This window comes from Cetorhinus maximus, chromosome 25 (genome assembly GCF_964194155.1).
Source record: "Cetorhinus maximus chromosome 25, sCetMax3.hap1.1, whole genome shotgun sequence".
Lineage (NCBI taxonomy): Eukaryota > Metazoa > Chordata > Chondrichthyes > Lamniformes > Cetorhinidae > Cetorhinus > Cetorhinus maximus.
In genome coordinates, this window is record NC_135903.1 from 34,640,981 (window position 1) to 34,656,321 (window position 15,341).

At 43.3% G+C, this 15,341-nt stretch overlaps 1 protein-coding gene across 6 annotated transcripts in view; it reads left to right on the forward strand.

Moving 5' to 3' along the window:
• LOC144668049 (rho GTPase-activating protein 27-like) overlaps positions 1-7,451 on the forward strand; it is a 208,671-nt gene extending 201,220 nt beyond the window's left edge. For all 6 annotated transcript variants that reach the window (XM_078529796.1, XM_078529797.1, XM_078529798.1 and 3 more), the window contains one exon: positions 90-7,451. In XM_078529796.1, the coding sequence (XP_078385922.1) occupies positions 90-288 (199 nt within the window). In that variant the 3' untranslated portion in view covers positions 289-7,451. The remainder of the gene's footprint in view (positions 1-89) is intronic.
• Positions 7,452-15,341: the final 7,890 nt, after the last annotated feature.

Sequence of the window (15,341 nt, forward strand, 5' to 3'; positions counted from 1 at the left end):
TGTTTTGATGTATTTTAGGATTGAAAGATGGAGACATAAAATGAAATATAGCTTCCAAAGTTCTAATAACCTCCTTCACTCTCTTCCAGTGTGATAGAATGTCGCAACCAGAATCGGATGAGTTCTCAGAGTATGGCAATCGTGTTTGGCCCCACCCTCCTGAAGCCTGAGACAGAGACAGGAAACATCGCAGTCCATATGGTCTACCAAAACCAGATTGTAGAGTTCATTCTTAATCAGTACCAGCACCTTTTCGACGAAAGCCGGGAGTTACCTGTTATTAGATGAGCAACAGGCTGGGGCAGTGCAGCCCCCACACAGTGACTGGTGTGTATATATGTGTGTATGCAAGTGCTTACATAGAATAATAAGAGCTAAAGGCGTCTGCAAGCATTGGACCTAGCAGACATGGCCTGATGCGAAAAGAAGGAAGGTTGTTCTTCAGGACATGGTCTGACTCAACTTGAAGACTATCAAAGGAGAAGCATTATTCAAAGTGGGTCATATTCTTAGTGGACGACGTATTGGGCTCTGAGGCTTTGTGTGAGTGGGGCCTTTCCTTCTGCTGGACAATTCCGCTTTGCTGCCATGCCTGTGTTATTTTTTAACTGTTCAGAGATCCTTGTATCTGGATCCAGGAAGAGATGCCATGCTTATTTCAACTTGCTCCTGGAAGTAAATTTTTTGCAGGATATCTTTGACTGCAGCTTTCACTCTGCGATTCATGGTGGCCCTTGGAATTCTGCCCACCCAGGAGTAATTTGGGATGAATCAGCACACAGCACTTTAAAGTGTGCTTCTCTCTCTGTTATCCAAAGCATTTTTAAATAAGATCTGACATCAACAATAAGAGCAGGATCCAACCCCCAAGGCACTGGATGTTCATGTTTATCTATTTCTATTTATTGATATTGTATTTAATTTTTTTAAAAAAAACACATTGAAATGAGGAAAATGTAACCCTGTAGATTATATCACACATGAACAACTGAAACCTGTGGAGAAAGGTATGTCGGAAATGATTTTCCTTGGGCTGGTGAGTCAGATGGCCATACAAACTAGGGATTGCACTCATTGAGCTCAATACACCACTTTCTTGCAGCAAGATAATGGTGTATTTTACTTCAAAACTTCAACCCAAATTATTATACACGACCAAGAATGTTTCTGACTATGGGTAAAAATGTACAATTGGGAGTAGGCAGTATGAAGTGGGAGGCTAGGAGATTAGAACAGGCATTGTAGTGAGTTATGAATGGTCATCCCATTGTGTGTTTTCTTTACTGGGTAACTCCTGATGTGCTCAGACCAGTTGGCCATCAAGGTAGTTATTTTTTCCAACTGGGAAACCTAGATAAAGGGCCAAAGCCCATTGTGCAGAATACCAATATTTTGAGAAAAGTAAGAGGTAGAATGAGGTAAATGAAGTAGTAATGGTCAGATGATGTCAAACTTGGGTTTTAAAATGATATAAATGATAATTTATAATGATAATGTAGGAAAAGGAAGAATGAAGAGGTAACAAATTCCAGCTTTCCGTGGCTTTGGAAAAGAATGAATTTGGAGTAGCAGACAGCCCAATCTGATCTTTCTAAGTTCTATGACTTTATCTCAATGTTAGCCCATTTGAAATAGTGCCAATTGGAAAGGAATTCTTAATCATCAAACGTTAAGGTTGTTGATTAGGGCCAATTTTCCGACTTTGCATTCCCGAAGAGATGCATCACCCACCAACCAGGAAAATCGTGGGTACTTTGTTTTAATGATGGTGGAATGAACTTGGAATATTGCTGATGTCTATCTGATGTTGGAGGAAAGCGATGACTGGATATTCTTGGTGATATGGCCAGAAGGGGGTCAGTATTGTTATAGGATTCAGTCTCCAGGTATGTGAATCACCCAGAAGGTCCCTTATAGGGAAAGTGACTGTAGACAATCTCAGAAAAGTCACAAAGAGAAGCCGGACAAATGAGGAAGCAATGTGGAGAAAAATGGGAGCATTTAGAAGAGGAAACAAACATACAAAGCAGTGCAGAGCAGGCTGGAGTGATGTAATAGAGGTGTGTAAGTTTTTGAGAGTTCTGATACAGTACATGAGAAAAAGTTGTTTCCAGAGGCAGGAGGATCAGTAACCAGAGGACACAGGTTTCAAATAATTGGCAAAAGAAGCAGAGGGGAAGTGAGAATCATTTTTTTTTTAATGCATTTTGCGATCTGGAGAAGGCAGTGGAATCAGATTCAATAGTAATTTTCAAAAGGAAAACGATATAGGTATTATCTATATACTCAAAAATGCAAAATTTAGGGAATGAACAGGATAATGAGGTTAATTAGATATTTCTTTCAAAGAGCCAGCATAGACACAATGGGCAAAATGTCCTTTTTCTGTGTTGCAAGATTCTACGATTCCCTGGGGTTAGGGGTTAAGGCCTTTGATTTACCATTGGAAATGGCAGTTGCAAGGGTGTGATACATTGCGGGCAAATGTAACATGTGCGGTATAACCTGCAGTGAGTGTTTGAGTACAACAGCAGGAATGTGGCATCTCCAACAGTGTGATTGCATGTCAGAGATCAATTATAAAAACAAAATACTGTGGATGCTGGAGATCTGAAACAAAAACTGAAAGCGCCAGAAAACCTCAGCAGGGCCTGGCAGCATCTGTGGCAGGAGAAACAGAATTAAGGTTTTGAGTCCAATATGGCTCTTCTTTGGAACTGAGTGTCGAAGAAAAGTCATATTGGACTCAAAACGTTAACACAGTTTCTCTCTCCACAGATGTTGCCAGACCTGCTGAGTTTTTCGATCGCTTTCTGCTTTTATTTCAGAGTTTATATATAAACGTCAGCTGTCATGCTCATATCAGCTTTACTCTTTTTTTTAAAAAAGCCTGTTAAGACTGTCAGACAGAAGTACCCCATTCAAGATGATTACAATCCAAAATGTAAAATCCTCTAATGGCTCAGTTGGTGAGTTCACCGCCTCATGTGGTACTGAGCCCCAGAAACCAAGAATGTCACATTGGCAAGGAGTATCTTTGATTTCTCGTGCTGCACGGAGAAGAGGTGCCAGGCATTGGACGTCAGCTTCCCCACAGCAAGTGGAATAAAATTGCAGAAGAGCCGCATGAGGAGCAGAACATGGGGATGGTCCAGGAAGGGAGATAATTAAGAGTCTTCCCTAGCCTGAGAAAACAGTGCATAATGATCTCCGAACACCCAAACCTGAAAATATTAGGAGGCAAAGCTCAAGATAGTCACTATGAGAGCAGGACAAATTTTATTGACGTATGTTTTACTGACAATATTAACGGGACCCATCTGTTCCATAATTTCTTAATGCTGATCTGCTCACAGAGCTACCCATTGTGCGGTTAGGAGAAGTGCAAAGTGTTTATGAGATTCACACTGAGGGGTTAAAGGGAAAAACTGACAGGTGGAGCAAGGAACACTTTGGGGACCTACCTAACCCACCCGCCAAGATCCTCCTCCGCCACCACCATTCAGTTCCCTGCAGAGGAGCATTGGCAGGGTCTATGGAGAATGTTACAGTCACTCACTCCTTCTTGGCCAGTGTCCAGAACGCATTGTCAACGTAATTTCCTAGGAGAGAGGTTGAAGTCGATCACAATGTTGAGTGATGATTCATTTGTTGACACTGTAATCGTAACAAGTATCCTGATTGTTCTCAAAGTATTCCTTTGACAGCTCCTGACCCCAAATATAATCTCCTGACCCCAAATATAATCTCCTGACTGCCTGGTTGCATTAGATTCTCTATGACATCTTGTGAGAGTAGATGTTATAAAGATGTGCTCATAAAAATTATGAGGGGCATAGATAGGGTAGACAGGAAGGAACTTTTTCCCTTGGTGGGGGAATCAATAACCAGGGGGCATAGATTTAAGGTAAGGGGCAGGAGGTTTAGAGGGGATGTGAGGAAGAATTTTTTCACCCAGAGCCTGGAGGGAATCTGGAACTTACTGCCTGAAAGGGTGGTAGAGGCAGAAACCCTCATTTAAGAAGTATTTGGATGTGCACTTGCGATGCCATGGCATACAAGGCTAAGGTACTAGTGCTGGAGAATGGGATTAGAATAGTTAGATACTTGTCTGACCGATGCAGACTCGATGGGCCGAAGGGCCTTTTTCTGTGCTGTAGACCTCTGTGACTCTATAACACGGAGCCATGCACTTGGGGAGGGGAACAGGAGTTTGCATGACAACACCCTCAATTTAAATTAAAATGAATTGGATGAAAATATATTCTATTAGGGACAGAAATAGTGTTGTAAGTTCCTGATGGGCATCTGCAGGATGACACTTGGTGCTGGGAGCACACATTCAATATTTACCCCGTAAGGTATATCAGATATCCCCTAATAGGTTTCCTCCGAATTCTTTTTGCTCACACCTTACAGTTTGAGTTAACTGGAACTCTACAATCTCAGGGCAGTTCCTGTACAATGCAATGCCCAATCTGCAGACCCAAAAAGCAGGGTCACTGAACTCTCAAAATAGTGGAGCTGTGTGTGCAGATGTTTCCATGCATACTCAAAGTCATCTGTCTTCCTCATTGACTTTAAACAGAGCAGTTTATTTGACTGCATTGAGGTGGAGTGTTTATTATACTTCCTATGAACTCCACACAGTGTGAGGCTACCTACAAGAACTAGTTTGGCAACTAGCACTCTAGTGGGATCAAAACTGAGAACTTCACCCTGACTCCAAACTATATAACCCTTTCATCTTTAACCTATTCAAAACCACTTCTGTTCATCTGGAACTGGTAACATACCCAAAGCCCTAGGCAACATAGTCCACCTACAGAATATCCTGCGTCTCTTCCTCCATTTTGTACAACACTATGATTGTATTGTCTGGAGAGCAGTGAGCAAACGACTTAAGCATAGTTTAGGATGCAAGGAAGTTAGATTGAAGACTCACGGAACTGAGAATTTGCGCAAAACAAATGAATTTTTGGCAATCTGGCTAAGATTACCCCACTAAAAAGGTTCTTTCCAGGTAAAGTAAAGCCCATCACAAAATTCAAACTCTTATTATTTTTAAATGGGAGCTGCCTTACCCACAGATTATAGAGTTATTATATGATTGTGACTTTAACTTGCGCTCTGCACTATTTTTTGCACGCTGTTTAACGTGTTCATTAGACAGTAATTCCTTGTGCTTGTCATTTTAACATCGTTGTTAAGCAACTGTGTTAAACTTGCACGCACCATTTTTGCATAAAACAGCCTGCGTTAAAAAGGAGCTGTTTTGAAGCAAGAGGGTTGCTAAGCAACGGCATTTAACGCGGCTAACACAGAAGCTGTGCATTTTCTTGTGATTAATCTTGTGATTAATACTTACTCCCAAATCCCATAAAATTCAAAGGCCTATTTCCATTAATCTGCGATTGCTTCTACTTCATAACGACTGTCTGTGTTTATTTGATGTGTATTTCTTTTGTTACTTTTAAGAACATAAAATTTTGGAAGAATTGTAAATAGCTTAAGAAAAAGATTCAAAAGTTATGTATATTATTTAAAACGACTTTAAATGAAACCAAATTAAGGTTCTGGGCTTGTTATTTTAAGAGAGTAGACACTGACTCTTGCTTCAAATGCAATGGATATTGACAGCCTCCACTCTTAAGTGGAGTGTTGGTGTTAAACCTTTTAACCTTTAACTATAGTGCTGGGCACTTGGCAAAAATTAAAGCGTGAAATCCCGTTCTCTTAATATATTGAATTTAAAGCCTAACATTAAAATACCTAATGTAATAAATATACAGTGTTAGCAAAGGGGAGAGTCTATTATGGTGCTTCTAAATGCTCCCTAATAGGCCATTGTGTGGATCTGAGCTGGTATAGGACAGCAGGGCCTAGGTTCAATCCCTGGTCTCTCACAATGTGCTACACGCATTGTAATTGGACTCAGTGCCTATGGGCTGGGGAAGAAAACTCAACTGAGGTTCCTACTCCAGACCGATGTCCATTGACCCCTGCTGAGAAAGTGCACATTTGAACATAAAGGTGAGGACATCAATGGGGCTCAGCAGAAAAACACCTCCCACAGTTGCACAATTTTTCCCACAGTCAATGCGATGATTTCCTTGGGCGTTGGATCCATACCACAGGAGAACGAGGATGGAAGTTGGGAAAATATAGGATTGGGTGCCCCAATGCTGCACTTGTATGGCTGATTTTCTATGGTCCAGGCCTGTCAGCAGCCATGTCATGTGTGCTCAGCTCAAAGGCAGGCCCTTGGCTGATTGTTTGCTGATGTTTCATCCTGAGCCATTTTCTTGGCATTTTTGTCAGTGGTGGTTTGCCATTGTCTTCTAGTCTCAGGGGCAGGGCAAAGAGGGAGGTCCCAAGTCTGTCTCAGTTGGAATGGGAATTGAATCCAATGCTGTTGGCGTTATTCTGCGCCACACGTGAGCCAACTGAGCTAAGTAGCGCCATCCAGTTGGCAGTACATATTGGAAAATAGTGGGCCACGTGGTCATTATCTCCCTATATAATGCTGCCATTGGATGGGGCTCCATGCAATTGAGTATCTACCCTCATAACGTAAACATCAGCATCCTTTGACACTGAGCTGAGCTTCCATTCCACCTCTGGGTGAAAATCATTTCTTTTCAACTCTGTGACATTGTCCATTTACACCTCTCCCTCAGCCCTCCATTTCTATAACCCTTATCACTCTATCCTTACCTCGAGGATTCATGTCCCAAACGGTCTCCTTGTTGTCCTTGATGGATCTCGAGATCCATCCCCACGTTTTCAAACCCCATCCACTATCCCCAATCCCTCCTCCCCACCCCCCCACCCCTCAGCCTCACCCAACCTGTTAAACTTCTCCAACCAAAACACTCCATTTCATTCACTTGGAAGGCTGTCCTTATCCTCTACTCATCACTAACAGACTACAATGTTCCTCAGTCACTGCACCTCAATCCTCAGGAATACTCTTTTGAAACCATTGCACCTTTCCTACCTCCCACCCAGCTCCTCAGACCCTCTGAAAAGCCTATCGTTTGATTATTGTGCCTTCAGTCTCTCCCTCAACAAATTCCTTTACTGTCTGCTTAGTCAGCCCCCTTGTGAAGTTTCTCGTCACCTCTTTCCCTTCTGCCTGTCTTGCTTGTAAAATGAGATGCTGCCTTGTCCTCTTAATTTGTATATCTCTCTCTCCCCCTATGTAAAGTGCACAGAGACTTTTCTCTATATAAATAGAAGTTCTTGTATATATTTATATATAAATAAGATTCTGTTCAGGAATTGCAGCTTTGCCTCACCTTTTTCTATTCTGCCAGTTGCCTCTCTGGTGTCTCGCTGCTGTTATGTGAATGATTATTAAATGAAAAATGGAATTATTGGAGCTTTGTCTCACAGGTGAACAAAATGTATACATGAGCATTTTTCTTTAATAAAGAAATTGAAATGTTGGCGGACTGTTTAAAGTTTTAGCATTTGTTTTAAAGTTAATTCATTGTTTTTAGTCTGCTAACCAGATTGGGGGGTGGGAAAAAGGACTTGCATTTATTTGGCACCTGTCATGATCTCAGAATATCCCAAAATGCTTCAAGACCAATGAACTACTTTTGGTGCAGTCACTGTTATAATGAAAGAAATGTGAAAGCCAATTTGTGGATAGCAGGCTCCCATAAACAGCAATGAGATTATAACAAGATAATCTGTTGATGCTAGCTGAGGGATAAATATTGGCCAGGACATGGCAGATAACTCCGCTGCTCTTCGTTGAATTGGTACTATGGGAACTTTTTTTTCCCCCCACCTGAGAGGGCAGATGGGGGCCTCAGTTTAACATCTCATCTGAAAGACAGCACCTGTGGCAGTGCTGCACTTCCCCAGTACGGCATTGGAGTGTTCGGCTGAATTATGTTCAAGTCTCCGGAGTGGGTGTTGAAGCCACAACCTTCTGCCTTAGAAAAAAAGAGTAATACTGACTAAGCCACAGACAGGGTATTGGGCAGCCTTTATTATCTCACCCACATAATATCTTAAACACCACTGAATGTTCATTTGCTATATAACCATGGTGGGGGTGGGGGAAGAATCACATGAGCTTGAACCCACCTTTGCCCCAATACCCACACAAGCACAAGTGCTTCAAGGTGGCAGTGATGAGGAACAGAAGTCCTAACCAACAGCTTTTTCCCTAACCTTGGGTACTGAGGCTAATGCCAAGTGCCTTACCAGTAACCTGGCTCAGATCAGCCAACTCAGCACAGACCAGGGAACACTGGCATCACACCCACTGTAATAACTTTGACAGAAGGAGAGCTCAGCTGTAATTTTGCATTGTAACTTCAGGCTTCTAATTCATTTCTTCAGAGCTTGTCATTCCAAAACTACAGCCAGGATCTGGTGTGTCACTAGGCAGGTTCCTGGCGATGACAGTGATCACAAGGTCCACTACCAGACACTCCACAGATTGTGCCACCAGTCATGTTACCCAGTGTCTGTTATTATCATTGTGGGTCTTAGATGTGGTAGTTATGGACCTGGATTTACAGATAATGCTGGAGGCTAGGCAGTTGATAAACTTTACCCTTTATTGAACATTAGGCTAACTATCTACAGACTCAGCACGAGGCTCCACATAGAACTCAGTCGCTCCATGCTCTGTTGTCATGTGATCTTATATCACTGATGATGTAGACTATGTATTTACATATTTAACATTAGTTAACGTTAACCCTTTATACTACATCTCCCCCAAGTTCCTGACTCTAACAAACATCCCAGGTGTGTTCCTGGTGATAACAATGACAACAAGGTCCATTACCCAACACCAGGCCAGTGCTTCACAGAGTGTGGCACCAGCCATATTACCCACTATTTCACAGTATATGTCATCTCTGTTGTGAGAAGGCCACTCACATTTATTGTGGGCAGGGTGGCCATATTTCTCTTCATTAAACGTTGATCCTGGCTATCACTCTGACTTCTAGTTAACAGCTTACCCTCCCAATGACACTTCATTCAGTCTTTTATTTACTTGAGATCTCCAGCAGATGTCACTGTGTAACACCATAGATCCCTGTTCCTATCAAGTTCACAATTATTGCGGGGATTCATTCTGACGTGAAATAAACGCCCTCCGAGGAATCCTCCTGGTGAGCTATTTTTCAGTACAATTATTCTAGAATAACTCTCTTATAGTTGGTACTGTAGTTTGGGGAAAATTTTAATTGCACTAGCTGTTAACACCTCTGAATAATTTTTAGGCATAAGTGGATAGATTCTTGGTAAGCAAGGGGGTGGGTGATAGGTTATTGGTGGTAGGCGGGATGCAGATTTCAGATTACTATCAGATCAGCCATGATCTTATTAAATGGCGGAGCAGACTCCAGGGGCTGAATGGCCTACTCCTGCCCCTTATATGTTTTAATGGAGAAATATAATACTTGTATCTGACATATATACACATTAAAAATGGTCAATTGAAAATAAATGGCAGACCTGAGAAGAATGGGGGCTTTAGAGCAAAAACCTTAATCATGGAGCTGAATGGAAGAGGAAGGAATAATGGAAATTAATCAGCTTACTTAATTGGTTCAATTGCTACTGAGCAGTCGCTCTGCCTCAAGGCAGCCAATCAGAGCTCAGGCCAAATTGCTGGGGGAGTGAGGTTTGGCTAAAGAGGTGGAGCTTAAAATGATTGCCAATACTACCACCTGCCTTGCAATGGGATCTTACTGAGCAGAGGCCTTCAGGCTGAAGGGTGTGGAGGACCCAGCATCATCTAGAAGGCCCACTTTCACAGGACAGTTATGGGATCGGGAGTAAATATGGGCTTAGCAAGCCAGGTCCGCATTCCCAAAATGATATATTTTTTTTAAAAATTGAGTATATAATTTTTGCGAGAGGATTCCTGGAAATGCAAATTGGAGACCTCCTGGTCAGCCTGAAATTCATGGAACCGGGATTGAGGGGAGAGGGGTGGAAATCATGGGCCAGGGATGGGAAGTTTTACAACGTGTGCGCCTGTCAGTTTTTGTGGTATTGTTTTATCTCTTGTGGGCTTTGCTGTTACAGTCTCCATGGTTTCCAGATATGTGTCCCCAGTGGCCAGACTTCCCAACAGGAGGAATTCACAAAGTTAGCCCATATCTAATGCGAATCTCTGATGGGAGAATATCCAGCTGAGCTGGGCAGAAGAAGAACTAACATGTACATTGTTGCAAAGTATGCTGCCCTGTTTCTTAACTCCTATGTTCTTAATTTGTTCTGTTCCTAAAAATCACTGGAAATAATATGAGTGGCTAAATACTTACCTTGCTGATAAGTCATTATTTTGCCTGCTGTATTAGTGCAGGCATTAACACCTCTGTTAACATAACAGTCAAAGTTACATTGTACAAACGCATTAAACGCAACAATAAAATAAAAGCAAAACACATAAAGTGCTGGAAATACCCGCAAGATCTGGCAGCATCTGTGGAGAGAGAAACATTCTGAGTCGAATATGACTCTTCTTCAGAACTGCATAAATGCAACTGTAATTTGTGGGCTTTATTCTCACTGATAATGGTATCGTACAAATATAGCTTTTCATTTTTGTAGCTCCTTCAGGTATATCGTACTATTTGGCCCAACAGCTGCCTGCTTACATTTATCGTACACACGTGACACCGCCCACCCTCCTTTATCCAACTTCATAAACATATATTTCTATACTTTTCTCCCTCATGCGTTTATCAAGCTTCCCCTTAAATGCACAGCTACATTAGCTGATAGACAGCTGCATCGTCCAGAGCTCAGATCACTTTCCATCACGGATTTGATGTGGTTCTCAGATTAACTCCAGAGGAAGTGATGGTTTATTTATGTTCACAGCTTGAGGCTTATATGTGAGATGATGAAGAGTGCAAATTCCAACGTCATTTCTCTTTATCCTTCATTTTCTTCTTTCCTACAGGATGTGGGCATCGCTGGCTAGGCAAACATTTATTACCCAAGCCTAATTGTCCTTCTATCCTTGTTAAAATGTAATGCTTCAAAATAGACATACACATCACCAAGCTTGTTAAGCAACACTTCCCAGGTTCATCTGAAAAAGCCGGAAGTGAAAGCATGGCAGGAGCACTCTCCAGGAGCAGTCCGTTGGGAATGAGGATGACTTCCTCCCACTCCTGTCCGATGGGTTCCGAGATGGCTGATAAGTCCAATGCTCGATCTGCAGACTTTGCCACATGCAGGGCAGCATGTGCTTGAAGGGTGTTGGGTAGGTGGGCTGTTTGGAGGTTTAGGCACTCCCTCCGACGCCTCGACTTTGCCTCTGCACGTTCCTGACAAGTTCTCTCAATGTATTTGGTGCCTGCCTGGATGAGCCTTTGCCATTTTGGTCAGTCACAAGTCACGTTCTCCCATGAGTCAAAGGGGTCAAATGCTTTTAGGACATCCCTAAAGCAGGAGCATGATGGAAATACTGGAGGCAGAGCATCACACGGCCGGAGCAGAATATCCATTGGACATTCTCCCGGTGTCTTGTCTAATTTTCCTCCCATGACTAAAACCACTGAAAATAAGATCACTCATTTCATTTCCTGTTTTTGGAAGCTTGCTGTGTGTAAAATGATTATCACATTGGCCTGCACTACAAGAAAGAACCTCCATTTATAGAGCACCTTTCACAACTCCAGCATATTCCAAATGCTTTACAGTTGATGAAGTACTTTTGAAGTGTAGTCATCATTTTAACATCGGAAAAGCAGCAGCCAATTTGCACACAGCATGATCCCACAAACAGCAATATCCCACAAACAGCAATGTGATTATGACCAGAGGATAGGGTCAAAATGCATCTCTGGCATTGATGCAAAATGGTTGTATTGGGTCAGCCACCCATTGTATGCTTTGTGTTCAGTCCCATTGACTGCACTGACAAATTTCTGTCCCATCTGTTCCTTTTTTTGTGCTGCTGAGGGGTAAATATTGACCAAGACACCAGGGAGAACCCCATTGCTCTTCTTCAAAATAGTTCCATGAAACCTTTTACATTCACCTGAGATGGCTGAGGGGTCCTCATCCGAATATCTCATCTGAAAGATGTCTTCCATCAGCAGCGCTTTGTTCGTGAATGTAAGTTATTTCTTCCTCTATATTTGAAAGATAGCTCCTTCACAGTTTAATATCAAAGGACCTAGACTTATCTGGGCTTTGCAAACATCGCTTTTGTAATGTGTCATTACAAATGTTAATAGGCCATTACCTTTTCGTTCTATTGTGCTATGCAGTTTGATGAATGATTGTTACTCCCAGCACAGACACTCTGGCTGACTGCTGGAGGCCTAAGCAAACTGCACAGGGAGAATATGTTTAAGAGACAGGAAATGCAGGGGGCTGGGGCAAGAGGTGAAGCCCAACACGATACAGCTGGGCTGAAGACAGTTTGTCAGGTGGGGGAGGGGAGTCAGCTTGGGGGTGGAGTTGAAGCAAAGTTCAGCTTCTTTCCATGGTTCCCTGCTTGTGATATTACATAGGGATATAAACTTATTCTGAATGTAATTGTCACTCAGAAACTATTGGCAGCAAGAAATTATGACGACTTGTGTGTGTGTGTAGAAAACATCTTGTATCAAAAACGTTTTTTGATGAAATAGATATCCAATATGTCAGACTAGCTTATATAGGATATGTTAATGCACTCTCTCGCTGTAGTTAAACTAAACTTCAGCGTTTGTGGGCAACCTTGAGAGCAGAACAACAGCTTGCATTCACCGTTGACACAGCAAAACTCAAGCACTTCCCAGGAGCATAATCAGACAAAAATTGACCCTGAACCAAAGGAGGAGATATTGGACAGATGACCAAATGCGCAATCAGTTCTTATGAAAGGTTATTGACCTGAAAGGTTAACTCTGATTCTCTCCACAGCCGCTGCCTGACCTGCTGAGCAGTTCAAGCATTTTCCGGTTCCAACTCAGTTAAAGAGGCAGGTTTCACTTTGCAGCAGCCAAAAGACATGAAATGCAAACATGGATTGAATCCTTCAGTGGCTCAGTGGGTGAGGGTAATGCCCTGAATGGGGAATGAATTGGAAAGACCGTGCATCAGGTTTGATTCAGGCCTTTGCCAGGCTAATTGATTTCAGTCTGGATGTTCAATCTACTTCAGTAACTTGGGGGAGAGTAGCTTCAGGCTCAGCTCCAGAACCAGCCGTGGTTGAATAGTTTGCAAGCAACGTTTAAGCTCAAAATATGAGAATGGGGACGCTTACGTGAGACTAGTACAGGAGCGTCCAAGCTGTTTAGTCTGTGGAGCCTCAGGTGCCACAGGAAGTTGGGGCTCCTTTATTGGAGGGTTGCAGTGAGAGTGAGACCTCTGCTGGTCATTGTGGCCTGTCATTAACTCCAGGTCATTCTCCTGGGCCACGGGATAAGTTCTTTGCCAGGCAGGAACACAACAACCAACAAGAAACCCATTGCTATAGGGCCAGGTAATCATGGCAGCTGTGCAGAGGAGCCTCGACTGTCGACACCTTTGGCAATCTGTTGCCAGGCCACCAACTCTGTCCCTCTCCCTGGCAACTCTCCCAGGCACAGCCAGCCTGTTTGCAACCTCAGTTTCCATTTTGGCTCTGAGCTAAGCTTCCAACTCCACACCCCCTCCATCACCGAGATCTCCTGCAACATTGTCCATCTCCGCCCCTGCCTCAGCTCACTTCCTGCCAAAACCATCACCCAAGCTTTTGTTACTTTCAGACTTGACTATTCCCGTGTTTCCCTGGTCCATCCTCCACTCTGGATAAAGCTGAGCTCAATCCAAAGCTCTGCTGCCTGTTTCCTAAATTGCACCAAACCCTGTCCATCTAACAGTCCTGTCGTTACTTATCTACATTGGCTCCCAGTCCATCATTGCCCCAGAAGTAATATTCTCATTGTTGTGGGCAAAGACTCCGTGGCTTCACCCCCTTATATATTTAGTAATCTCCTCCAGCCCTACAACAATGTACTTTACTCCAGTTCTGGCTTCTTGCCCACTCCATGCTCCCATTGGCGATTGCGCCTTCAGATGCTTAGGCCTCTCAATCCCTCGGTCTGTCTGTCTTCCTTTAAACCCTATGGCCGTGGTTTTTCTGGCCCCATCATGACTGGACCCGCCGCAGGAGATTCAGCGACCCAGTCAAAAGTCCTTTGGCTTTTGGCGGGACCTGACGATTATGGCAGGGGACAGGGCTGCAAAATCCCACCCTGTGTCTTTGACCAAAGTTTCAGCCACCTGTCCAAGTGGCTTCTACTTCGACTGAGTGCCAATTTTATCTTGTCTGATTCCGCACCAGTGAAGCACTTTGCGATGTTTTACTCCATTATAAGTGTTGTTTGTTGTTCCTGCACCTGAAGAGGTGGAGTTGAGTTAAAAAGCAAAGAAGATCTTTGAAGAGTTGATTTTGACCTCAGCTGTGACCTCTTGGCACCTATCACCATCACCTCGGGATCTACCAACATCTTTCTCTGGGTGGAGGGCGGGGTTAGCAATGATAGTGGGGAGAAGCAGGGAAAAGGACAGCATCTTACCAGGTCTTGACTCCTTGCCAACATTGTGATTGCAACAGACAAGGAGCAGCTGGCAGCCGTTCAAACATGGGCAAGGTCAGGGTGGGGGCAGGTACTGTTAAAATGGAGCAGTAGGCCACTGCTCCTGATTTTGGCCCATTTTTTTGCACTCGTCTACCTGCTCTAAGGCAGGGGAGCAGAGGAAAATACCACTCTTAAATGCTTTAAGTTGATCAAAGTTATCAGAATGGCCAATATGAGCAGAGGGACCAATAATAAACACCACTGAAGGCCCCAGATTCAATTCTCGGTCTGCGTTGAGTTAACTGACCTCATCCCCTTATAGCATGTGGGAACCCTTAAACTGGCTTCACCGCTCCTGGGTGAGGCAGGGGGCTGAACATCTGACAAGGCTTTCACTCCTGATCACAAACAATTACCTGCATTAAAAGTCTGAGTGTGCACATACACACACAGAGTGACAATAGAATCAGGATTTGGGCGTGACAACATCTGAAGCACCTGCAGACACTCGCTGGCTAAAACAGAAAGATGAAACTGGTATTTATATAGCACCTTGCACAACATCAGGATGTCTCAAAGTGTTTCACAGCCAATTAAGTATGTTTAAAGTGCAGTCACTATTGAAACATTCAAGGCTATGGGCCAAGTGCTGGTAAATGGGATTAGGTAGGTAGGTCAGGTGTTTCTCACATGTCGGTGCAGACTCGATGGGCCAAAGGGCCTCTTCTGCACTGTGATTCTGTGATAATGTTGGGTGGAATTTAATGAGGGTGATGGGGGGTGCTGGAA